Source organism: Grammomys surdaster, unplaced genomic scaffold (assembly GCF_004785775.1).
Source record: "Grammomys surdaster isolate TR1022 unplaced genomic scaffold, NIH_TR_1.0 396, whole genome shotgun sequence".
Classification (NCBI taxonomy): domain Eukaryota; kingdom Metazoa; phylum Chordata; class Mammalia; order Rodentia; family Muridae; genus Grammomys; species Grammomys surdaster.
The window spans coordinates 355,704-378,907 of record NW_021604815.1 but is presented as its reverse complement, the minus strand read 5'-3'; the positions used below and the strand labels follow the sequence as shown (position 1 = coordinate 378,907).

The following is a 23,204-nucleotide window of genomic DNA, read 5'->3' as shown; positions in this document are numbered from 1 at the left end:
GGGCGTGGCTCAGTGGTAGAGCCCCTGCCTAGAATCCCCCAGTGAGGAATTCTTGGGTTTGATCTCCAGCAGGAGATAGGATGGGGCAGGGATGTCTTGGAAATAAAAACAAACATTAAGTAAAGTAGAAAAGGTTGTTGATAATTCCCGACTAGCTGTTTGCCTTTTATCAAACCAGGACCCAATTTCATGTGCATGAAATATAGGAGCGCAGTTTATCAGATCCTGAACTAAGCTGGTCTCTGTTAGGAGTGCTTTAGCCCGTCACTTTTTGCTGTTTTGTTTTTACTGAGACAAGGTCTCTCTAGCCCTGGCTGCCTGGAACTCACCCTGTAGACCAGGCTGACCTTGAATTCACAGAGTTCATCCACCTGTCTCAGCTTCCCAAACGCCAGGATCAGAGGCGTTCACAATCATACCCTGCTTATTCCCTCACTTATAAATTTTAATTTTATTATTTTATGTGTATGGGTGTCTTGCCTGCATGTCTGTCTGTCTGTGAACTATGATAGCAGTGCCTATGGAGGCCAGAAAAGGGCATCAAGTCCTTGGAACTGTAGTTATAGACAAGTGTTAACTACCATGTAGGGGTGCTGGGAATTGAACCTGGATCCTCTGAAGAGCAATTAGTGCTCTTAACCACTGAGTCATATGTCCAGCCCTTTATCCCCTTACTTTAAAGGGACCAGGTTGCACGGGGTGCGGATAGCAGTGTCAGGGCCAGCATACAGCCCTGAGGACAGGAGGAAGCACAAAGTGAGGTGATATGGTCATCAAGGACAAACGCATGTCGCCTCAGATCAGCTCTGACACCTTCTGATTAGGCAATCCTGAACATGCCCCTGCCTCCGTCTCCGTCTTTAGGAAGCCACTTGGCTTCCTAAAGGTGCCGGGCTCAGGCCTCGTGAAAGCTGACGGCTTAGCAGTGTGCTGAGCCACAGGACTTTGGACACCCATGTTCACTACAGACACATGGTCCGGCCGGGCATGTGGGTGTACATTTTTTTTAATCCAAGAACTTGGGAGGCAGAGGCAGGCGGATCTCTGTGAATCTGAGGTCAGCCTGGTTTATATACAGTTGCAGGGCAGCTAGGGCTACACGGTGAGACACCGTGTCAAGAACAGAGTAGAATAAAGTAAAATAGAAAATGTTGATGGCCAATGGGACATGTCCAGCCACACATGTTGAGGATGCTTGTCTAAACTGATATCCCAATGGTCCTGCTGCCTGGATGTTCTCTGCGTACGGCCACCCATCTGAGCCCTTCCTCCAGCTTCTAGTCAGTCTCTTTCTCTTTGAACCCCTTATGACCTTGTTTGGAACAGGTGTCCTGGTATTGGTGTGTCCCCTCCACCCAGCTGGCACTATCTCCCCTCAGTGCTCCTCCAGAGCACCTGTTGACTCATGTCTGTCTCTAGAACTTGGGCCAGGTCAGGAACACAGCAGCTTCAGCAAATATTTAAGGAATTAAGAAAAGAATGGAGTTCATGAATCAAGAGTAATATTGGTTCTCAGGCCTCGGGGACTCTTGAGAAATCCTTTCCCTGACCTCTGGCTCTGCTATCCACCAAGGTCCCATCTCTTTCAATTCCGGGATGTATCCGGACGGAGCACAGCACAGACATAGGTGCCCACAGCCCCCACCAACCAGGCCTCAAGGCCCCTCAGTAGGGCTATTAGGGAGTGTCTGGCTTTCTGTCTGCAAGCCATCTGTCCCTCTATAACTGGTTCATTGGCTCTTCTCCAGGGGTACTCGAGATCCACTTTAGGTCAGAAATTCCCCGAGGACTGGCTGCTAATAAGGGTTCCTAACACCCCGTGGAAAGCATCTCTGAGCTCCCATGTCACAGTGGTTAGCTGGCCCAGCTCAGTGCTGCTGAGCCTGTGGAGAAGACAAGGTGCAGGCTGCTGTGAGCAGTGGAGCCACCTGGCCTGTCCAGCTCCCTCGGCCCCAGGCCCAGCTGCTCAGGAAAGCTCCTGCCCACCAGGGCCTGTAGGTAAGTCCATGCCTACAGGACACAGTGTTGGCAGGGGACAGTAGGGTGCAACCGAGAGGGCCAGGGTCGACCTGACACTACCCAGGCAGGGATTTGCAGGGGACTTTCCTTATTGTCACAGCAGGAAAACAAAATCCCCCACCATCACCATGGAGCAGGTTGTGGTCAAGAGTAACATCTAAATAAGGCCTAGCACATGTTTGTTTTTGGAGACAGATTTTATGTAGCTCAGGCTGGCCTTGAACTCCTAATCCTCCTGTTTCTGCCCTCTGAGCACAGGGCCAGTGGTACAGGAGAACAGAGCTAAGGGCTTGCACATGCTGGGCAAGCACTCTACCAACAGAGACGGATCCCAGCCCCCACTAACAGCTGTTGCCACACAAGGAAGTAGAAACCCCCATGACTCTGGATTATATCCTGGCTTGGTGCTCGGGGCCAAGGACTATCGTTTCAAAGAACAGCATTTATGAAATCAGACTTAGCCTTAGAGACAGGGCTTCGGACCTGGCTCTGCCATGCACTGGCTAATAGTTCATCTCTCTGGTCCTCAATGACCACAGTTCAAGCGGGTGTGTCTCAACACTTTAGACAAGCAAAACATGACAAAATGACCATTCTTGTGATGGTGATTATCAAGAGCCCATCACAGAACCCAAGTCCCCCTGCAGAGTCTGTGCCCTCTCCAGGTGGAGGGGTAACACCTTGGTCACAATCTGGGGCTTGCTCTGTGCATGGAATAGACCCCCAGTTACACTGTATACTGACCTGGGCCAGCTGAGGGACTCCTCTCTGTCCTGACGTGTTACGATGGGTTGGGGAGCTTTTCAGAAAGACCCAGAATTACGGCCCCTCTACCTACTGCCTCCTGACCCATTTGGGCCACTCACCAGGATAGTTGTGACCACCAGTGTCTTGTTGGCTAGAGTCTGTGACAGGTTGATGTCCAGGGTGGTAGCATTCATGGCCAGGGTCCGGTTAGAGTACCACACCCCTATCTGGGGACAGACAAGGTATCATCAGCACAGAGCCTGCTCATAGTCTTGGAAGCCTCAAAGACCAAATCCCGGCAGGGTTCTGGCGTCACCCTGGACCTGCTCACCTCACGGTGGCCCTGGCGGGACTTCTCCAGGATGCGCAGTGTGTAGTTGGTCCTCTGCCCTTTGCTGTTGAACTCAACCCGCCCGGTCAGCCCGTCATACTCTACCTAGCAGGGCGGGAGGCAGGGCAGAGGGAGGGGAGGCGGGGCCCAGAGATGGGCAGGAAGGCCAGGCACAGATGAGGCAGCAGCAGAGAAAGGCACAGAGAGAAGTGGAGGAGGAGGAGGAGGAAGAAGAGGAAGAGGAGGAGGAGGAGGAAGAGGAGGAGGAGGGTCAAATAGAGAACGGATGCAGGGGAGTCAGACCCAGAGAGCACACAATCCGCACAGGGACAGTGACATGGCCAGACAGGACACAGGACAGTCAGCATGGGGAGAAGGCAGAGGGGGGCAGGGTAGACACAGTCAGTGGCCCTGCCTGAGGCGGCCACTGCTCCCGGCCACCTCCACGCCCTTCACTCCTGGCTCACCATGCGCAGGTAGTTCATGAGGCTGGTCCCATGAGGCCAAATGTTGGCTGAAGTGCAGGCCAGTGGCTTGACGCCAATCTCCTGGCTTCGGTTCAGCTCTCGGACAGCGCTTACCACCACGTGCACAGCGTCAAACATCAGGGCTGCGGACAGCTGAGTGGGAGGAAGTAGGCAGGACCAGAAAGTGTCAGCTTAGTCAGAGATCCCTCAAGGGCCCCTCTGGGGTCTCAGACAATGCCTATCTTTGCAGGAGTGAAGAACTGGTAGTCAGGGGAAGGAGGGGCTGTAGTGTCTTTGGGGACATGGGTGACTGAGGGAAAGTGTAGTGTCTCGTGCTTGCTGAGACTGTACACGGCTATGTCTATTTGGACATACTTATACTCCCGCCTCCTCCCCCACCCTGTGTTCATCCTTCCCACAACATAAAGTGCCCTAGGCACACACACATGGTGTTGTTCCATTGTAATTTTTTTTTCTGGTTCTGAAAGACAGGGTCTCATGTAGCTCAGGCTGGCCTGGAACTGGATATGTAGCCGAGGCTGGTCTTGAACTCCTGATCCATCTGTCTCTGTCTACTAAATGCTGGGATTTACAGGCATGTGCCACCATGCTTGGCTTTTCTGAGAGAAGTTAACCTAGACAGCCAATTGTCTTCCTGGGCTTGCCAGGTCTGCATGGCTAAGGTAAGTGGTACCATATGCGTGTGCCTGGGGCACTTTGTTATGGGAAGAATGAACACAGGGTGGGTGAGGGGACAAAGGCGTTTACGTATTGATCCTAGGCCAGGAAGGCACATGGCTTCCAGCTGAGTGCCTGGTTCTAGTATTTCCTGGCTGGATGGCCATGTCTCAACAACCATTTCTAAGCTTGGGATTCCTCCACCGTAGTACAGAAGAATAGTTGTCTCCACTTTTATAGTACAGTTCTAGCGATCAAGGGGATAACAAGCCTCAGAACAAAGGCCAGGACGGCAGTACTGAGAGCTACACAGTGTGACTCTGTCTCTAAACAAACAAATAAAATAAAATAGGAGACACAAGTTAGGTCTTTCAACCAAGGAGACATCTGAGCAAAAACTTTGTGAGAGGGAGTTGCTGGTTCTGCATAGGAAACATAGGAAACAGGGGCAGCCGTGGGGAGCACACATGGCCTGAGGCCGTGCCTGCTCTGGGCTGAGGATGGAGAAGCTTGAGATGCAGACAGTCAGACTCATCACGGGGCCTCACTATGAGGTCTTGGGTATCAGAGGGTTCCAGTACGATCAGAATGACATTCACAAGCCCTGTCCTCAGAGTCAGTGTACAGTGTGTCTCACGTGTCAGTGGGTATCTGTGTGCTCACCGCAGGGCCAGGGTAGGTGCTGGCTTCACAGTTCTCCCTCCAGGACATGTTGAGGCTGCGCACAAACTCTGGGTAGAAGGGATGGGAGGTGTTGAACATGGAAAAGCCCAGGATGTTGGAGGAGTCCTCTACGATACCGTCCAGATGCAGGATGGGAAAGTCCTGGGACCAAGAAGAAGAGGGGTGAGGCCTGAGGCAGGACTGAAGTAGGAAGATGAGGTAGGTGGGGGTGGAGGAGGGGTATAGGTCAGGATACGCACCATGGTGGTAAGGATGTACTTGTAAAACGCTGAGGTCATTCCCAGCTCCGAAGCCTGGAGAACACAGGAGAGGCCGAGAGGCAGAGAACGGGGGAACCCAAGAGGGGAAGAGAGATTTAGAGACAGGCCTGGTGAGGAGACACCCAGTGGAAAACACAGTAAGAGACACCCAGACAGAATGAGCAAGCAGGTGACACAAGTGAGAGCAGAAGGGACCTGGGTCCCTTGCGTTCTACCATGCTGACTGGTGCGAGGCAGAACAGAGAACGGGGGATGTCTACTGTTTCAAGTGAAGGCACTCAAAACTTCCTACTGGAGACAAATGGAAGCCTGGGGCATGAGGCAGGCAGGGACTAAAACCTTACCCTTACCCCTAAAACATCCAATGTCATCGGCACTGCCAATGTTTAGGGCTCAGCCTGGTCAATCATCCATCAGAAAAGAAGCCGGCTGCCAGGCCTGGGGGCATGGGCCTGTAATCCCAGCTACTCAAATGGCTTAAGCCTGTCTGGGCAACAGAGTGAGCTTAAGGCCAGACTGGGCAACTCTGGAAGATCTTGGCTCAAATGAGGTAGAGTGGCTGAGGATACAGCTCAATGGCAGAGCCCTCAACTAATGGACACAAGGCCCCAGGTTCAATCCCCAGAAACACCAAAAGAAAAAGAGGAGGGGGAGGAGCAGGGAGGGAAGGCAAGGAGAGAGGAGGATAGGAAAGGGAGAGGAGGAAGGAAGGAAGGAAGGAAGGAAGGAAGGAAGGAGGGAGGGAGGGAGGGAGGGGGAAGGAGGGAGGGGGTAGGGAATGGGAAGGAGGGAGGGGGAGGGAGGGGGAGGGAGGGAGGAAGGGGAAGGGAGGGGGAAGGAGGGAAAGGGAGGGAGGGGGAAGGAGGGGAAGGGAGGGAGGGAGGGGGAAGGAGGGGGAAGGGGAGGGAGGGAGGGAGGGAGGGAGGGAGGGAGGGAGGGAGGAGAGAAGATGAAATTCTGCAATTGAAGGCAATCACTTAGAATCTCAGGTTCCCTCTTTGAGCCCCTCCTCCATCTACGAGCCTCCTCACACAAGAACCCCCATCCTGACCCCACACGAGAAGTCTAACATTTCAGGGCTCCAGCTTGTACTTCTAGTGGGGTAGAAGCTGGGCTTACACACATGGGTATCAGGGAAGGGCACGACAGAAGAGAGGAGACCTCAATGCACACAGTACCCTGGGAGAGGCTGAAGTCTCTGCCCAGGAGGCCTGTCAACCCAGAGCGTCTTCCCTTAGCCCTCTCTATCCTCAAGAGCCTGATCAACACTTCTTCTGGCAGCTTACGATCAGCAGTGACATATGGTTTTAATTAAGAGAAAAATAAATGAAAAACAAATGGGGAAAAATAATACAAATTTGATTATAAAGAAAAATTAAGCCCAGGGAAGGGAATGAATGGCTAATGAGTGTGGCTCACTGATGGATGGACTGTGCTAAGCCCACGAGGAAGGTCCTAGAAACCCAGCTTCCATGTCTACATGATGCTCAAGACCACCCTGAATGGTGGGGAGAGCCCCCGCTAAGGATAATATACACAGAGCTCCAAGGAAAACCCTAAAGCTCTCAACATCAGCCTGAACTACCTGAAGAGACATCTCGCCTCAAAACCAACAGTGGCTAGAGAGATGGCTCTGCAGTTAGGAGTGTGTACTGCACCTGCAGAAGACCTGAGTTCAATTCCCAGCACCCACTCGGCTCACAACTGCCTGTAACACCAGTCCCAGGGGAATCCCACACCTCTAGCTTCCAAAGGGACCAGCATTTATGTGCACACGCCCCTCCCCCACCTATACATAATTAAAGTAATAAATCTTTTAAAAAAGAAACAAATCCATAGCAACAACAGAGTCCTCAAGACTGATGACTCGGGAGTCTACTCTGGGCCAGCACGGCTCTAAGGACTTTTCCTGCTGCAGGCTCACTGCCCTCACAAGCCAAAGAGCAAAGACCAACTGATGGCTGCGTTTCACAGACAAAAAGGGGGACTGTCCCTGGTCATGTGACCAGGGAGCTTCAAAACAGACCCTACGAAGCCCACTTCCCACCACTGAGGTCATCTGTCCCCCCAGTTCTATGGGAAATAAGAGGAGGGGATGGACCCACCTTACGGAGGACAAGGTGCGAGATGGATGCGTTGGCGTCAATGATGATGGTGGACACTTTGTCGTCTCGGATCTCCTTGAGCAGCGGCGTGGGGTCCCGGCTGTCGTCAAGCATCCTCACGGAGAGTGTCTCCTTGGAGATGAGGAAGCCTCGCACCAATTCTTCTAACCGCAGCAGGCCTAAAGGAGGCCCTGTGTTAGAGCCCTTCCTGGTACCTGCCCAGACACAGCCCCACAAATGTTCCTTCCCCTCTCCCTGCAATGGTAGCTGAGCCAAAGACTGGAGAGCACACTCGGAAGACGGAGTGGCTGTCTCTGGAACAGCTGGGGCTCTTGGACACTGGGCTTGGGGACTTAATTCTTTGAGAGATTCCCAAGTACAACCCCCTGTAAGAAATCTTCCCAGATTTCCAGATGTCTGACCTACCCCTTCCTGACCACTCACGGGAATGTCTGACACAGCAGATAACTGTCTCCTCTACCTGTCTTCATCCTTCAGGTGACAGCCAATCACCATGTGCTGGTTCTCTGTCCAGAACCTTGATGGCAGCCTCTGTCTTTCCCTCACTTACCCAGTCTTTATCTTCAGCACACACCAGAGCCTGTCACAGAACACCACACGGTCGCCACCCTGGCATGAGCCACTGCCGTCTCTCGCCTCCGGCATTGGCCACACTTGCTTGAGTCGGCTCCCCACACAGCAGCCAAAGGGATGCAAACAGATGTGGCCCTGGCGTGCACCCGGCTTCCCATCTCCTCTGTCCTTTGTCATTTAATGCTTGCACGTGGTCCAGCCACATGGGCCTCCTCGCTGTCTTGTAGTCGGCCTCCCATCCTGTGGCCTTAGCCTGGTTGTCCCTCTACCTGGGACCCCATTGCTCCAGGTTCCTCCATGACTGACGCCTGAACTTTCCTCAGATGACAATGTCTCTAGGAGGCCCACAACCACTACTTTCCCTATCGACACTCCAAACGTATGACCTTCCTCCTTCTCTAGAGGGTTGACCCTACCAACCAGACATGGGTTTTGCCTGAGTTCTGTCATTGGAAAGGTCTGACAAGGACAACCATTTGTGTCTACCTCACTCGTGGCTGTCCTAACACAAGAGTCTGACATATGGCAGCTGCTCAGTAAGAACCTCCAGAAAGAGAAATTCCTTCTAGGAGCTCTGAAGCTCAGTACCCTCCCCCAACTCCACACTCACAACCCGCCCCCAGGCCACCACACTTGAACATCTCAAAGAACGTCACAGTCAGTGTGCTCACTTGAACAGACTGCTCTCCTCTTCTCTCCTGAGCTCTGGTATCACCCACGACCTGCACACCCTGCCCCGCCCCATCCAACTCTCCTCAAGGAGGCCTGGCTCAACATCCAACTGCCACCATCTCACCTAACCCACTCCTCCTTCTGTGTCCTTCTGGTCTCTCTGATACACGCGTGTCGCTACCGTCTGTCACGTCTTGATACACAGATCTGACCATGTCTCCTCATTCTGTGCTGTTGCTTTGAAATCTCTGAGGATTCTCTGACCCCTCCCTTCACTGTTCCACACTTAGGCCTCTGGATCTCCGCCACCTCTGTCCCACCAAAGCCCCTGATCAGAACAGACTCTCCAATGCTTCAAGTTCATCTTAGAGGTAGCATTCCTAGGATATGGGCTCTGAGCCTCCCAGATGGCCCAGAACCCCTTCCAAAGGCCCTGCATAGCTCCTGGCAGCTCAGTGTCTGTGCCCCGTGACTCTGAACTCCTGGACCACTCTGTGGCCTGAGGCTTTCCCTAGGCCAAGAGCTGTACACAGAGGGCAGTTACAAGTCAAATGACATGATAAATACATATGAACATGTCAAATAAAATCTAATGATTTGTACAGTAATTCAAAATGAATAATACACGTTTAAAAGTTACGTGCCAGCACTGCCCCCTGCTATCCCGAAAGCTGGTGAGAGCTGGGCAAAAACGGTTCGTTGTCACATGGGTCTCTCTGGGACAAGAGGGGCAGGTGGCCTATGGAACCAGTTGTCCCAGTTCCTGATGTGGGAACTAGAAGAGCCAGGGGCCTGCTGGACCAGGGAACCCTGTGGAATCCCAGGGCTCCTGGGAAGGGGTGCCCAGAGAGAAGGTGACTAGAAGCCCTGGTTCTCACTCACACTCAGCCTTGGCACAGATGAGGCTAGCTGAGGGGTAGTTAAAGGACTTGAGGATTCGGGAGACGGCCAAGCTGACGTCTTCGTTACTGGGGTACAGGCTGACAGAAGCAAAGCGAAGGTACTGAAGGCGGGGTGTCTCCTCTGGGCCCACCTTTATGTGGGGAATCTGGACAGAACGGGAGAAGTTGCTTGCCGGGGATTCTGGTCTCACTCCCACACCCTCTCCCACCACACCCCAACCTCACCTCCTTCTCCCCACAGATATGGCTCACGGTGGAGGCAGAAGCTGGGCTGGAGGAGGGTCCCAAGACAGACACAACCCCCTTGGGCAGGATCTGACACACTGTGAAGGACAGAGAAGAAACCACAGTCAGGTGACCTCTGCTTCCGCTCCTGTCCCACCCTCAAGAAACTGACCTGGTCTAAGAGAGGATCCAGAGGGTCAGAGCCATGTGTCCCCCTCCACCAGCCTGGATCCCAGAAGGCCAGTCCCTGGCCTGCTCATACAGGGGGAGCCATGGGGGACAAAGTCAAGGAGAGACAGGCCGAGCCAAGAGAACACGGGAAAGCATGTGTGTATGTATGTGTGTGTGCGTGCACTGAGGCAAGGTCTCACTCTACAGCCCAGACTGTCCTGGATCTTAGACGTAAACAAGACTAGCCTTGAACTCATACCCTTCCTGCCTGGGCCTCCAAGTACTGGGACTACAGGCCTGCACCACTGTGCCCAGCTCTGAGCCTCCTTTTGGACTGCAAATCAAGAGCTGGCTTCCTCTCCCCTCCAACTTCTTCAGTCACTCCACTACCCATAATGTCCTGGGTGTGAAAGCAGCACTAGAAGCCGGATATGAGCGGAGAATGAGGTGGGTGGTGTGTGCCTTGAGCTGGCTACCCTCAAGTAGGGCAGGGTTACAGAGGACGGAGAGGAGATGGACAGGAAAAGAATCTGGAGACAAATAAGAATCAGGACATCAGGAGAGAGATGGAAACAAGGGCCATTTTCAGGCATCTGGTCCTGTGCTAATAGTGGGCCCCTCAACACGGAGGGCACAGAGGAATGAGTCTGCTGGAGACATGGTGTCCCATTTAGGGGCAGTGAGCGAGCCATGACAGGATCTCAGGACGGCTTAAGAGAACAGTCTGGTTGGGTTGTTTGGAAAGCTTGCCTGGACGTGTGAGGCCATGGTAGGGTTAATGGGAAGAAGGACAGAGACACAGAGAATCAATAAGAATATAAATTAGACCCACACCACTGAAAGGACCATGGACTAATTTCAGATATGGATGTGGAATTCATGATTTTGTAGGATTATTTCACGAATGGCTAGATCCAGTTACTCTACAGCACGCCAAGAATCTCCCTTTGACTGTGGGTCCCGCTTTCCTCAGACTTGGCTTTGTTTTCAGGATCCCCTCAAACACAGGCTGACTCCAGCTGGTCAAGAGGGCCTCACCCACACCCTGTCCCTTGGCGCGACTCTAAGTGTACACCTGTTCTACCCTCTGTCTCTTCAAGCCTCCAGACTGTGTTTGTGATATACCAGTCAAAAAAAGCCTGAAACACAGTCCACGCCATTCTCCCTGTTGGTGATTTGAAAACCACATGATCTAACAAAACTCATGATGAGGGAAAGAAAATTGTTTACACATTTTATTGTGCTTAGAGTCAAAACCACGTATTATGAACACTAAGTGGGGCGCATCTCAGTCCTAACTGGTCTGCTGTTTGAGTTTGGGTTTGGTTTTTCAGGCAGGATCTTACCCTATAGCTCAGGCTGGCCTAAAACTCATTGTGTAGCCAAGATTGGCTTAAAATCCACAACTCTCCTGCCTCAGCCTTCCATGTGCTGAGACTATAGGTGGAGCCACCATGCCCAGTATAAAAACAGGATGCAGTGTCTTTTGGTTTTGTTTTCATTTTGGTTTTCGAGGCAGGATCTTTCTCTATGCAGACCAGGCTGGCCTTGAACACCCAGAGATCCACCTGCCTCTGCCTCCCAAGTGCTGGAATTCAAAGTGTGTGCTGTGACTGCCCTGCTAAAATGTGTTTTAAAGCAGAAGGTTGCAAAGAACTATGATCCCAGCACAACTAGGCGAGTGCGCTGTTTAATTTTTGTCAATCTGACATAAACTACAGTCACCTGGGAATCGGGAACCACGACTGAGGAGCTTCTTCCATCAGATTGGCCTACAGGCAAGTCTGTGGGGGTAACTGATTACTGACTAAAGTGGGAGGGCTCAGCTGTGTGTGGCGCTACCCCCCCGGGAAGGTGGACATGGGGTTATACAGGAAACAAAGCCAAGAAGAGCAAGCCAGTAAGCAGTGTTTCTCCATGGCCTCTGCTCCAGCTCCTGCCTCCAGTTCCTTGCTTTGAGTTCCTCTCCTGGCTGCCCTCCGTACTGGCCTATTTAACTTGCAATCTAAAATAAACCCCTTCCTCTGCAAGTTGATTTTGGTCAACTTGTTGTATTATGACCGCGAAAAAACAAACTAGGATAGCAGGTACTACCATTCACAAGGTCCGTGAGCATCAACAGACACCTCTATGGCCCTACCTACCACAGGGCAAGCCTGCTCTGCAGGGTGAGCTGGAACAGTGCATATGCTACCTCCTGCTCACCTGCAGCAGGCCCCAGGCTAGACTGTTCCAGAACACCTTCTCTGACCCGCCAGAGAATTCTAAAGCCCCACGCCTCAGTGCCTGGGCCTCTCAACCCAGCTGCAGCCACTTCTGTGAAACAGAGGCAGCCAGGGAGGAGGGAGCAGGTGCAAGTGGATGAGAACAAGGCTGAGCTGAGGCCAGGGGTGGAAGGACTGACCGAAGCCCCCTGCCCTACCTCACCCCAGGCCCCCGAGGCCCCGCTCACTGGTGTCCGTGGTCTCGTACTGGCTGTCCCGCTGCAGCTCAAAGATGTCTACTTCCACTCGGGCCTTGGCTGGGACCTCGATGATGCCATTGATCTGTTCTCGGGCCAGGGCCAGGGCCAGGCGCTCACCACGGCCACACACGGTCTGGTCGTCCAGGATTGCAGCTGAGAGGACACAGGAGTTGGGAGGGGCCAGATTCCTGGGGCCTGAGAAAGAGTGTCTGTGGGGTCTTGGATTTTTGGCCTCTAGAGTAGAGGGAGGTATAGGTATGAAGGGGCCTAGGCTCCTGGATCTGAGGCTGCAGGGCAGAATATCTGGACCCCTGGGGTCAGAGCACTTTGGTGCTAGTATGCCTGCGCTCCCAGGAGGGGTCTGGAGGGAGAGCTTCTGAGGAGGCGGGGTGCTGGGGCCTCACCCATGCGCAGTGATGACAGCACCTGGCAGCTGGGGTTGGCGAAGGCGACTATCAGCAGCAGCAGCAGCTCAGCCGGCATCTTCCTCCCCTCCTCATGGGGACGCAGCTGCCGCGGCCCCCACTCGCCACCTGCAGAGAGACCCCCCCCAGCCCCAAGAGAGATGGCCGATATGGGGGAGGGCAGCAACTCTTTGGAAAGCTGCTGGATGGAGGGGCAAGCACAGTCCTCCCAGACATCATTGGGGAGGGATACACAGTTCTGAAAAGCCAAGCTCACTGGGGACACCAAGCTCACACGGTCCTGAGCTCTGGAAGATGGAAAGGTCAGAGGTCACAGATAGGACAGGCATTACTAGAAATTTCAAGTAGGAGTAATCCTGGGGACCAGCCCCACCCCAACAGGAAACTGAAAAGTGCTACCACCACCCCAGTCCCGCCCCTGTCTCTGGGCAGGCAACTGTTACTAGGCAACAGAAACTGGCTGGAGAGGATGCAGTGGTTGCTAGGCAACCCCATCCCAAGCCTCACTTGCCACCTTCCTGACGTCCCTGGTTCCCACAATCCCATGGGAGAGAGGCCTGGGCACCCAGGGTCTGACAGGTGAAAGCATCTCAGAATTGGGAAACTTGGTGAGGGGGAGGAAGGGAGAGAAGGAGCGAGGGAGGGAGTCAGGGAGGGAGGGACAAAGCAAAGAACCTAAAAACAGAGTATAGAAGAAAGAGAACAGAGGAAAAAGAAAAAGTATCTGATGAGAGGCTGCAAAAAGAAAGCTGCTGGGACTCAGAATGTGAGGAAGGCAGGGAGAATAGGCAGACGTGAGAGCCCAGGATGGCAGAGACTGCTGGGAACACAGACAGAAGGAGAGGTGAAGGAAATCAGAGACAGGGAAGGCAGGACTGGAAGATGTGTACATAAAGGACAGACACCAGAGAAAGGGAACAGGACAGGACCAAACAAGAGGCTACCAGTGCATGGGCGTGGATGAGCCACTGGAAGAGAAAGACAGACAACAGGGAGAGGCACAGACTGACTCAGGAGAACAGAGAGTCTGGTAGGAAGAAAGGAAAGCTGGAAGACTGCCTGCAAGAGGTGGGTACTGAGACCCTGCTGCACCCTCTTCTGAGGAGCTGGGGTATGGAACATGACTTCTCCTCCTAGATCCAGCCTCGGGGAGTCCAGGTTTGTCCTGGACACTCCAGGCCTTTGGCAGTGTAACTGCTGGGCAGGATGTTTTGCCAGATGTGCACACGGATCCCTGGACCTGGTTGTAGACGATGCTCCAATGGAAGAGGGTTATTGCAGAGCCCAGAGCACTGTGACATGTGTCTAGTGTCCCCTGAGACCCCACCTGGCGCCATGGAAAGAACTCCTGAGAAACGGCAGAGTCAGAAGCCAAGGCCTGGAACTGGCTTCTCTGGCCAGAAAGTTCAGGCCAAGGAGAAAGGGTGTCTAATCCGTCCCACACTTGCCCCTGCTGCCCCAGGTGACCTTGAGAAAGCCCTCCCCCACACCCCTCAGCCTTCGGTGAGGGGAGCCCGAGGGATCCAAGGGCATGCTCAACAGATTGGAGGCTGCAGACTGCAATTTAGATCTAATGTGGAGGCTTGACCAGGGCAGAGGAGCAAGGAATTCTGGGAGAGCTAGAAGGAGAGTTCTCAAGGGGAAGGGCAGGAGGGAGGGGGGTTCATCCTGGGACATCTGGAACAAATGGGGATCAGAGACTACAGACAAAAAGACCGAGACAGGGCAGAAGGGCAGGGACCCACAGGTGGCGGACACAGATGGGAACCAAAAGCCAGAGGCACAGTGAAGAGACGGTCCATGGGGAGTGAATAAACACAGAGGTCCATGCACAGAAAGATAGCCCCCCAAAGTGGTAACTATAGGTAAGTGGAGGGAAAGGACAGACACTAAGTAAGACGTTCACACCAGGATGTAATTCCTGCAGTCTGGAGGCAGGGGGATCAGAGATTGAGGCTAGCCTGTGTTACATAGTGAATGCCTAGACTACAGAGTTAGACCCTGTCTCAAAAACAAAGAGATACCAGAGGAGTAGATGGGAAATGCAAGGAGGAGCAGGGTTGGGTCGGTCCAGGACTCACAGACCTGGAGACTCAGGCCAGGCAGATACAGACGAACGGAAAGAGAGCCAGCAACAGGGGGGAGCTGAGGAGAGTGGGCCAGGCCCTACAGGTAAGAGGAGCGCCGAGCAAGGGGAGATTGCATGCAAAGGACAAGAGGCAGGCAGGAGAAGAGAGGGGCCCAAAGACGGATAACAAGTATAAGAACCAAGGGGCCAGCAGGATGTGGTGACACACACCTGCTGTAGGCTCCGCTGATCAGAAGGCAGAGGCAGGAGGGTCAGGAGTTCAAAGCTAGACACCTCCATGGTGAGTTCCAGGCTAGCCTGGGCTATAGAAAACCCTGTCTCCAAAAATAGAACAAACACACAGAAGCACGGGGAGCAGAGACAGAAATGTGAAACTCTGACAAGAGATACGGCCTGAGACAGACACACACTGAAAATGTGAGCTAGGGAGAGCTGCACAGCAGCCTAAAGAGGCTGAGGCCAGAGGGGCAGAATCCAGGATGAAAGGGCTTGAAGAAGCAACAGGGAGAGGGCTGACCACACAAGCTAGAGAGGGGATGAGTCAGGAGGGAAACTGAGTCAAAGTGGATGCCCTGGAAGGGCACGGCAGCACGCACAGAGGATCCCAGAGTCCCCAGCCCATGGGTACTGGGAGGGAAGGAAGCTAAAAGGCCAGGCTACGGTATGGTTCAGGAATTGAGAGACTGGGACGGTGGGTGAAGAGTCAGGGCAGAAGCCGGGGGACAGAGGAGAGAGCAGCGATGGGGAAGATCAGGGGTCCACAGTGGGGTCTGGGGGAGGGGATCGGAAAAGTGAGAGATGGAGGCTGCAGGTGGAGAGGATCAGGCAGAGAGTGTAAAGACAGAGTGGAAGACTAGATGACAGCTAGCGTCTCACCAGACACAGATGGCTTACAATAGAGGAGAACAGAGAAGTTGGGCAGAGTTGGACAGGCCCGGGAGACAGGCGAAATCCAGAGTGGAAAATGTAAAGGCATTTCCAGAAGACAGGAGGTGCAATGGGACTGGGCCTATGGTAAGGCTTAGTGAAAGAGGAGAGGGAGAGGGAGAGGGAGAGAGGGAAAGAGGGAAAGAGGGAAAGAGGGAGAGAGGGAGAGAGAGAGAGGGAGGGGGAGAGAGAGAGAAACAAAAAACAAATAAAAAGAGAAAAAAAACCCAAAACCCACAAGACAGGAGTCAGTGTGGGTCTGGGACCAAACGCTTGGAGGAAGAACAGTCCAGGAGCCAGTGAAGTGAGCTGGCTACCACAGGAGCCAGCCAGTCGGCCCACAGGGCCCCGGAAAGCTGGGACTGAGGGCAGGTGTGAGGTGTGTACCCAGAAGTAAGGGTGAGAAAAGGAGAAGAGGTCGTGGAGAATGAGAGGTTGACAGGGATGGCACAAAGCAGCGAGGAATAGGTTTCTTGCCATCCACGGGGAGCAGGGACTCTGGGGCCCCCCGCCAGCCGGGCAGGGAGCCTGGCCTTCCAGGACCCAGGACCCAGCCCAGGACCCAGCCCAATCCCCGCCCTATAGACACTTACGGATCCTGGTGGGACGGAGGGCTGGGCTCCCTTGAGGCCCGAGGAACGACAACCAGGAGGTGCTCCGAAGCTGGGTGCTAGTGAGGCTGGGGCCGGGGGAGAGGGCAGTCCACTGGGCCCCCTCCCCCGCCGCCGGCGGTGGCCCCCAACTAATCCAAAACGGTGTCTCCCCAGCAGCAGGGAGGAAGGACAGGTGGAAAAGCAAAGGGCGGGCCAGGAGGGGAGGAAGGGGAAAGGAGAAAATGGAGGAGAGAAGGGGAGAGAGGAGAGGGGGAAGGAGCAAACGGAGGGGAAGGAGGGAGGAAAGGAGGAGAGGAAGGTGAAAACGGAAGGGAGGGGGGCACAGGCAAAGCCGGGGGAGGGGGAAGCCGGCCCAGGAAAGGGCCCCCGCCCCCTCCCCTAGCCGGGCCGGCCTGGGGGGGGCACTGGGGGTGAGGACTGGGTGGAGAAAAGAAAGCCGGCCATCGGGGGGAGGGGGGGGGGGGGGGGCCGGGGGGGGGGGAGGGGGCCCGCCCCCTTCCCCCCTCCCCCCAGAGCCTTGGCCCTGCCCTGGATGAGCCTGGGGACGAGAGTCCTCAAGCCTTTAGCCCCCACGGGAAAAGCATGCTTGGGGGCCGGGAGAGGCCGGTCAATGAAGGGGCTGGCGAGGACAGGGTAACTGGCAGCCCTGGTGAGACCAAGAAGGGGGGCAGACGAGGTGGCGAGATGAGGTGGGAGGAGAGGATGGAGAGAAGCAGGTGGAACGGGAAGGCGGAGGAGGGTGGGGTGTCCCGGGGCCGGCCCGCTCTCGGTGGGAGGGCCTGGCCGCGGACTCTGGTCCCCTGTGAGCGGCAGCCGCTGGCGGCTCCGTGTCCCCAGCCGGGCCTCCCTCCTTGCTGCCGGCCGCTACTACCGCTGCCGCCACCGCTCCTTCTCCCCTCCTAGGCCGCCGCCGCCTGCCCGCCCGCCCGCGCTGAGTCCTGGAGCGCGGCGGGGGGGTGGGGTGGTGGTGATGGTGGTGGTGGTGGTGGTGGTGGTGGGGAGAGATGAAGGGAGGGAGGCTGGGAGGAGGGCGGGCAGGAGGGAGGGAGGGAAGCAGGCAGGGAGCAAGGAGGGAGGGGAGCAGAGGAGGGGGAGATCGTATTGGTCGGGGATGGGGGGCCCTGCGAGGAGAATGCTGATGAGAAGGGCGAGCTGCATTGGATGAAGGGCCCACCCCCGGGGCCACCCCCTCCAACCACACCATGCCACCGCCCTGCCCAGGCAGCCCAGGGTTCTGGAGCCCATGGAGCTGAGAGGCCTTGGTGGGGAGAACTGACTGAAGGGCCTAGAGATGGGGAGAAAGGACTACAGAGATGGAGAAAAACGCAGAGAAACAGAAAGACAGCCATCAAGACCCTAGAGAGGTGGGCTAAGGCCCACAAACTCCACAAAGCCAAGGACTGGGAAAAGCAAGCTACATGGGGACAGAGAACAGCATATGGGACAGAGGTGTCTGAAGGTGGGAGAGGCCAGAGACAGAGGGGAAGACATAGAAAGTCTCCTCAGACTACAGAGCCATACACAGAAGGGGCAGCCGGGAAGTATATACAGGGCCTAGAAAGCAAGGAGAGGTCTTCTGATGGAGATAGTCCCATGGGTACAGGAGACCCACAGAGACAGTCATGTGGTTCACAGACACAAGAGGTCCACTGGGGCAGGCATGGCAAGCTGGTGGAAATTGAACAGGAAAACCTCTGGAAACAGGCTGGAGATGTTGAGGGAGGAAGAGGAGAACTCTCCATTGTGCACAGAGAACTCCTGGAGACCGGTGGAGATGAGTGGGAAGCTAGAAGAGGCCCTCGTCTTCTAGTCACCTGAGCAGTGAGGCAGTGGGAAGGGGTGACAAAATGGTAGAGCTGAGAGAAGCCCTCGCTCTTAAGGAATATTTCGGTCTCCCTGAGGGAGCCCAGAAGGGCAGGGGGATGGAACAGAGAATCGACACAGATCTTCGAGTGGGGGTGGGTGGTGCAGGGCTGGGTGTGTGTGTTGAGGGGGGTGAAATTTGGGGGGAAGGAACATGACAGTTGGCGCTGAAGGCTGAGCCCGTGACTCACCACCACCCCCATGCTCGTGATGGGGAGGAGACACTGACACTCTCACGTGCAGCCCCCAGCACATGTGACCACATGCCTTGCACACACAGTTGGCACGTGGCAACTCAGAGTAGAGCAGGTCTGGCTGGGTGAGCTCTGACTTTGTGGTTCATGCCCAGCAACATGTGACATAAGACATCTGATCCTATAGGACCGCCAATATTGTAGGTGCCTCTTTATCCTCCCAGGGTTAACATCTACCGTCTCTTAACACTCACACTCAGCTCTAGCCAGGCCTGAGGCCAGTACTTCATGCCTGCCTCTGTATCTGTGCTGATCCAGAGATGGTATCATCCACCCTCTCTGGATATAATCTGTCCCAAAAGGCCCAGTCCAGGGCTACCACCGCACAATGTCTGACCTGAACAGGTCACCTCTGCAGGGAAAGGACCTACTGGCCCAAATAAAGTTAGCTGCCCAAGCAGGTTTACAGAGAGGAGCCTGAGAAGCGAAGCTGGGACCTCAAGAGGGAAAAGGAGGCCTTAACAGGAACAAAACACTACCGGTGAGCCCAGAGCCTGCCAAAAGCTCAGCATGGTATGCATTTTGGCTCCTACACAGGTGACTTCACCCCAAGGGCAAACCCACATTATGCTAGCAAACAGCTAGGCCCAAACCTTAGAGCTCACCATCTCCCATCAAGGCTTTACTTTTATTTTTATTTTAATTTATTTTAATTTTATTTTTATTTTAAAAAATCTGCCACCGGGTAGTGGTGGCGCATGCCTTTAATCCCAGCACTTGGGAGGCAGAGGCAGGCGGATTTCTGAGTTCGAGGCCAGCCTGGTCTACAGAGTGAGTTCCAAGACAGCCAGGGTTATACAGAGAAACCCTGTCTCGGAAAAAATCAAATCTGCTGTCTCCTCCTTCACCCTACCCCTTACCCTGGTCTTTGCTTTGCTCTTCTTGAACTTAACCATTCACTCTATGACCCCAAACAATCCACCCACCAGGAAACTTGAGTATAGACCTAGGGAATCATCTCCTGAATGGTGACTTTCTTCTTTCCCCCATGGGGACTTGGACATTCTGGGCTTGTTTCTTAGCACCTCATGGTAACTGTTTGTCTCTAAGAGGATTGGTAGAATTAAATAATGCATGGAAAGCACTGAGTAGAACTCCTATTGTCACATAACACACTCGGAGGTCAGCTACCACTAGGCACTGTGAGATACTAATCAGACACTAAAAATAAATCCTTCAGCCAAGTGTAGAGAGACACGCCTTTAGTCCCAGCAGGCAGACAGAAGCAGGGGATTCTCTTGAGGCCAGCCTGGACTACACAGGGCAACCAGGTTTACACAGAGACACTGTTTCAAAATTTAACTTCTATAGAGCAGTATTTACTTAGTGTCTCACAACCCTGGAACAAAGTTACCATCCCTTTTCAGAGATAAACAAAATGAGACCGAGTTGGAGTTGTTTTTACCCAAAGTCACAGTTAGGAAGTGCCAGGGCTAGGATACAGGCTAAGCAGTCTGGTTAGAACATGTAGGTGTACTTACTAGGGAGTCTAGTGAGAAGTTAGAACACCCAGTTAGACATCAAAAGGAGGGCACACGAATGGTGACAACTGGAGAGTAAGACCTACTGTGGCTCTGTGTTCAAACCCCTCGTAGTTTCTTGGGGCTTCAGTTGGGAAAACGAGGGACAGTTTGACCAGAGGCACCCTGATGACTCCCTTAACCTTGGCTTCAAAAAACGAGCTTCCACAACATTTTGGTATATCTGTGTCAAGTCCAAATATAGATACTGGACATCTTCAGTCACTCGCCACAATATTATATTCAGGTGTGTATATATGTTCACGTACACAGGCATCCTGGTATGGGCAGAAGTCAGAGAACAACTTTCAAGAGTTAGTTCTCTCCTTCTACCTTGTGGATCCCAGGGATAAAACTCAGCATGAGGCTTTGTAAGTGCCTTCACAAGTTGAACCATCTCACTGGCTGTCTACTGTTTTGTTTTTTGAAGATGGGGTATGTAACCCTGGCTGGTCTTGAACGCACTGTGTTGTCCATACTGGCCTTATAAGTCTAGGAAACACCAGCCTCCACATTATTGTTGAGACAAGGTCTCTCAATGAACCTGGAGCTCAGCTAGGTTGACTAGCCAACAAGCTCCAGGGGCTGTAGTTCTCACCACCTGAGTGCTATAACAGAAACACCATGGACTTATTTTACTTGGGTGCTGAGGATCCAAACTCAGGTCCTTATGGTTTGCAATCCAAGCTCCTCTGAAAATATGTCTAACAGTGCTAGACAACTTGCTCCCAAAGCAAAACCGTGTTTTCTTTTCTTTCTTTTTCGAGACAGGGTTTCTCTGTATAGCCCTGGCTGTCCTGGAACTCACTCTGTAGACCAGGCTGGCCTGGAACTCAGAAATCCGCCTGGCTCTGCCTCCCAACTGCTGGGATTAAAGGCGTGCGCCACCACTGCCCGGCTTGGGCCCCGTATTTTCAAGAGTCAGTTCTCTCCTTCTACCTTGTGGATCCCAGAGTCAAAACTCCAGATCAGGCTTAGCATGTGGCTTTACGAGCTGAACCATCTTCCTGCCTTTCCACTTTATTTTTGTCTGTTTGCTTTCTGAAGCCAGGGTCTCTCATAACCCCGGCTGGCCTGGAACTTCATGTGTTTCCATGGAATCTTCCCCATGCCTAGGGATACTCAACTGTGTGGAAGGGCGGTCACCCGGAAAGATACCTTTAAAACAGGAGAGGCAGAGTCAGGCCGATCTCTGTGAGGCCAGCCTGTTCAGACCCTGTCTCAAACAAATCAACTGACTCGATCCACTACAAATCCCATAAACTTTCTCCTGGACCTTCACCTCACACCCTCAGCTTCTTCCAAAGGACCTTACTAATGGAGTTTTTCCTTCCATTTCCCACTTCCTGTCACGTACTTTAGGTTTTCCTCTTCCTCTAAACTCCCTCTCCTAGCATCCTGTTTCCATCCTACTCTTCCTCAATTTCCCCTTTCATCCTCTTAATAGAAAAAGAAGTCTTAAGCCTTGTTTTGTCTCTTTCACTCTGTGTGACTCCTGCTTGGTTTCCTCTCCCATTCACCCCGAGTGGTGTTTCATTTTTTTTGCCACTGGCCCTCAGGAGTTCTTGGACTGTAATTCGCCGGCCTCCAGGACATTGCGTGTCTCTACATCCCACACTGCCCAAATCCCCTACGCCGACGCTTGCCAGGCGCCCCCCAAGATGGCGCCTACAACCTCGTCCCGCCTCTCGACGTCATCGCGCCGCTCTCCGCTCAGCGCTGCCCTTTCGAGCCATCAAAGGCGGAGTCCAAGAAGAGGTGGAAGAGGAAGAACCTCCAGGGAGGCTTAAAGAGGCGGGTACTATCCACCTGGAGGCCGACCAATGACGGAATATTGCTAAGGGATTGGCTGGGCCCCGCGTGATCCCGCCCCTTCGCACTATTGGTCGAGGCTGCAGAAACTTGAGCATCGATTGGTTTAACGACAGGGGCAGGCAGCCGATGATTGGGCGAATTGTGCAGTCTGCGCAGCGGCCCGGGCGGAAGGTGGGAGGGGCGTTGTCGAGGGCGGCCCGAGGTGAGAGCGAGGCTGCGGAGCAGGCGAGACGACGGGCGCTAGAGAGGACGCGGCGCTAGAGTGGCGGTGCAAAGGGACCTGCAGCCCGTGGCCCGGCCTGGGGCCGGCGAGACGGCTAAGGCGGGTGAGTTCCCGTGGGAGCGTAGAGGTCCGGCCCCACCCGGTGGCTTGCCGGCGTCATTCGGCCTGCATGCTGAAGGCCTGAAGGATCGCGCCCTGGGTGCGGAGAGCAGAGCGGCCGTTGGCCGCCGGGCGCGCGGGCCGGGCGGGGGCCGTGCCGGGGTGGTGGGTGGGATAAGAGGACTGGAGTTGAGTGCGAGGCTGAGTGAGGAGGGGCAGGGCTCGGGCTGCAGGCCGGGGGTCGACCTTGGCGGGAAGGGGAGGTCCCAGAGCTGCCTCGCCGGAGGGCTCTCTGGTTGCATGGGGTATCGGGGCCACGGGTGGGTGCGCTGGGGTGGGACTAGAATCGAAAGGGGACGGTTAGAGGACTCTTGGGTGCCCGGGTGGGGAGCTGGCCCGAGAAAGGAGGTAATTAATGCAGGGAGGAAAATCGATTTCTGCCTGGAAAGAACTGAGGCAGAGAAGAGGTTTTTGAGGTATCTTTAGAGTGAAGGGTCAGGTGTGGAAAACGGAGTAATGCTGACATGGAAGGCCGAAAAACGCATGAAAGTGGGGGGTTGGAATACCCTGGAAAGTGTTGACAGCGGTCTTTATATTCTTATGGGTTTCTATAGGTTGAGCTAGAGGGGAGGGATTGTTTTGATTTAGATACAGGAAAGTAGGCCAGAGTGACTATTGGGGCAGTTTTGGGTGTAGTGAGAGATGTGTGCTACAGAAAAGTAGTCTAGAAATTTTGAGGATGTACCATACTGATAACTTTGGGGGTTTGGGAATCCCCATAGTTTTTATGCTGGTGAGAAGGGTTAAGTATGAAGAGGGCCTCTTTTTGCAGGGTTTGAGTACAGGTGGGGCAGCTGAATGACAGACATTGGAAACTCTGAGTTAGGTGAAAGGTTAAGCCGCTACGCAGGGTAGGCTGGCTATTCCTGGACAAGATTACAAAAAAGGAGAAATTCAGCTCCAGATCCAGGATCTGAAAGTTCCTGGAGAGGGTTAGTATGAATTTGGGTCTTTTCTCAGAGAAAAAAGGTTTAGGTTGATACTCTGAAGGCGCTG

At 53.9% G+C, this 23,204-nt stretch overlaps 2 protein-coding genes and 1 long non-coding RNA gene across 3 annotated transcripts in view; 1 reads left to right on the top strand and 2 right to left on the bottom strand.

The window, feature by feature from the left end:
- The window catches only part of Grik5 (glutamate ionotropic receptor kainate type subunit 5), a 62,874-nt gene extending 45,949 nt beyond the window's left edge, over positions 1-16,925 (bottom strand). The window contains exons 1-11 of the mRNA XM_028781299.1: positions 16,354-16,925; positions 12,724-12,852; positions 12,308-12,472; positions 9,685-9,782; positions 9,440-9,605; positions 7,292-7,470; positions 5,166-5,219; positions 4,906-5,067; positions 3,565-3,717; positions 3,098-3,202; positions 2,886-2,993 (exon numbers count right to left, since the gene is read on the bottom strand). Of these exons, the coding sequence (XP_028637132.1) occupies positions 2,886-2,993; positions 3,098-3,202; positions 3,565-3,717; positions 4,906-5,067; positions 5,166-5,219; positions 7,292-7,470; positions 9,440-9,605; positions 9,685-9,782; positions 12,308-12,472; positions 12,724-12,802 (1,269 nt within the window). The 5' untranslated portion in view covers positions 12,803-12,852; positions 16,354-16,925. The remainder of the gene's footprint in view (positions 1-2,885; positions 2,994-3,097; positions 3,203-3,564; positions 3,718-4,905; positions 5,068-5,165; positions 5,220-7,291; positions 7,471-9,439; positions 9,606-9,684; positions 9,783-12,307; positions 12,473-12,723; positions 12,853-16,353) is intronic.
- A 449-nt stretch (positions 16,926-17,374) lies between these two features.
- Positions 17,375-21,684, bottom strand: LOC114632700. The gene is made up of 3 exons (XR_003713129.1): positions 21,532-21,684; positions 20,951-21,169; positions 17,375-18,188 (listed from the first exon to the last, which is right to left on the bottom strand). It is a non-coding gene; the product is annotated as an uncharacterized LOC114632700 (long non-coding RNA).
- A 346-nt stretch (positions 21,685-22,030) lies between these two features.
- The window catches only part of Znf574 (zinc finger protein 574), a 5,645-nt gene continuing 4,471 nt past the window's right edge, over positions 22,031-23,204 (top strand). The window contains exon 1 of the mRNA XM_028781338.1: positions 22,031-22,152. The gene's annotated coding sequence lies outside the window, so the exon portion shown is untranslated. The remainder of the gene's footprint in view (positions 22,153-23,204) is intronic.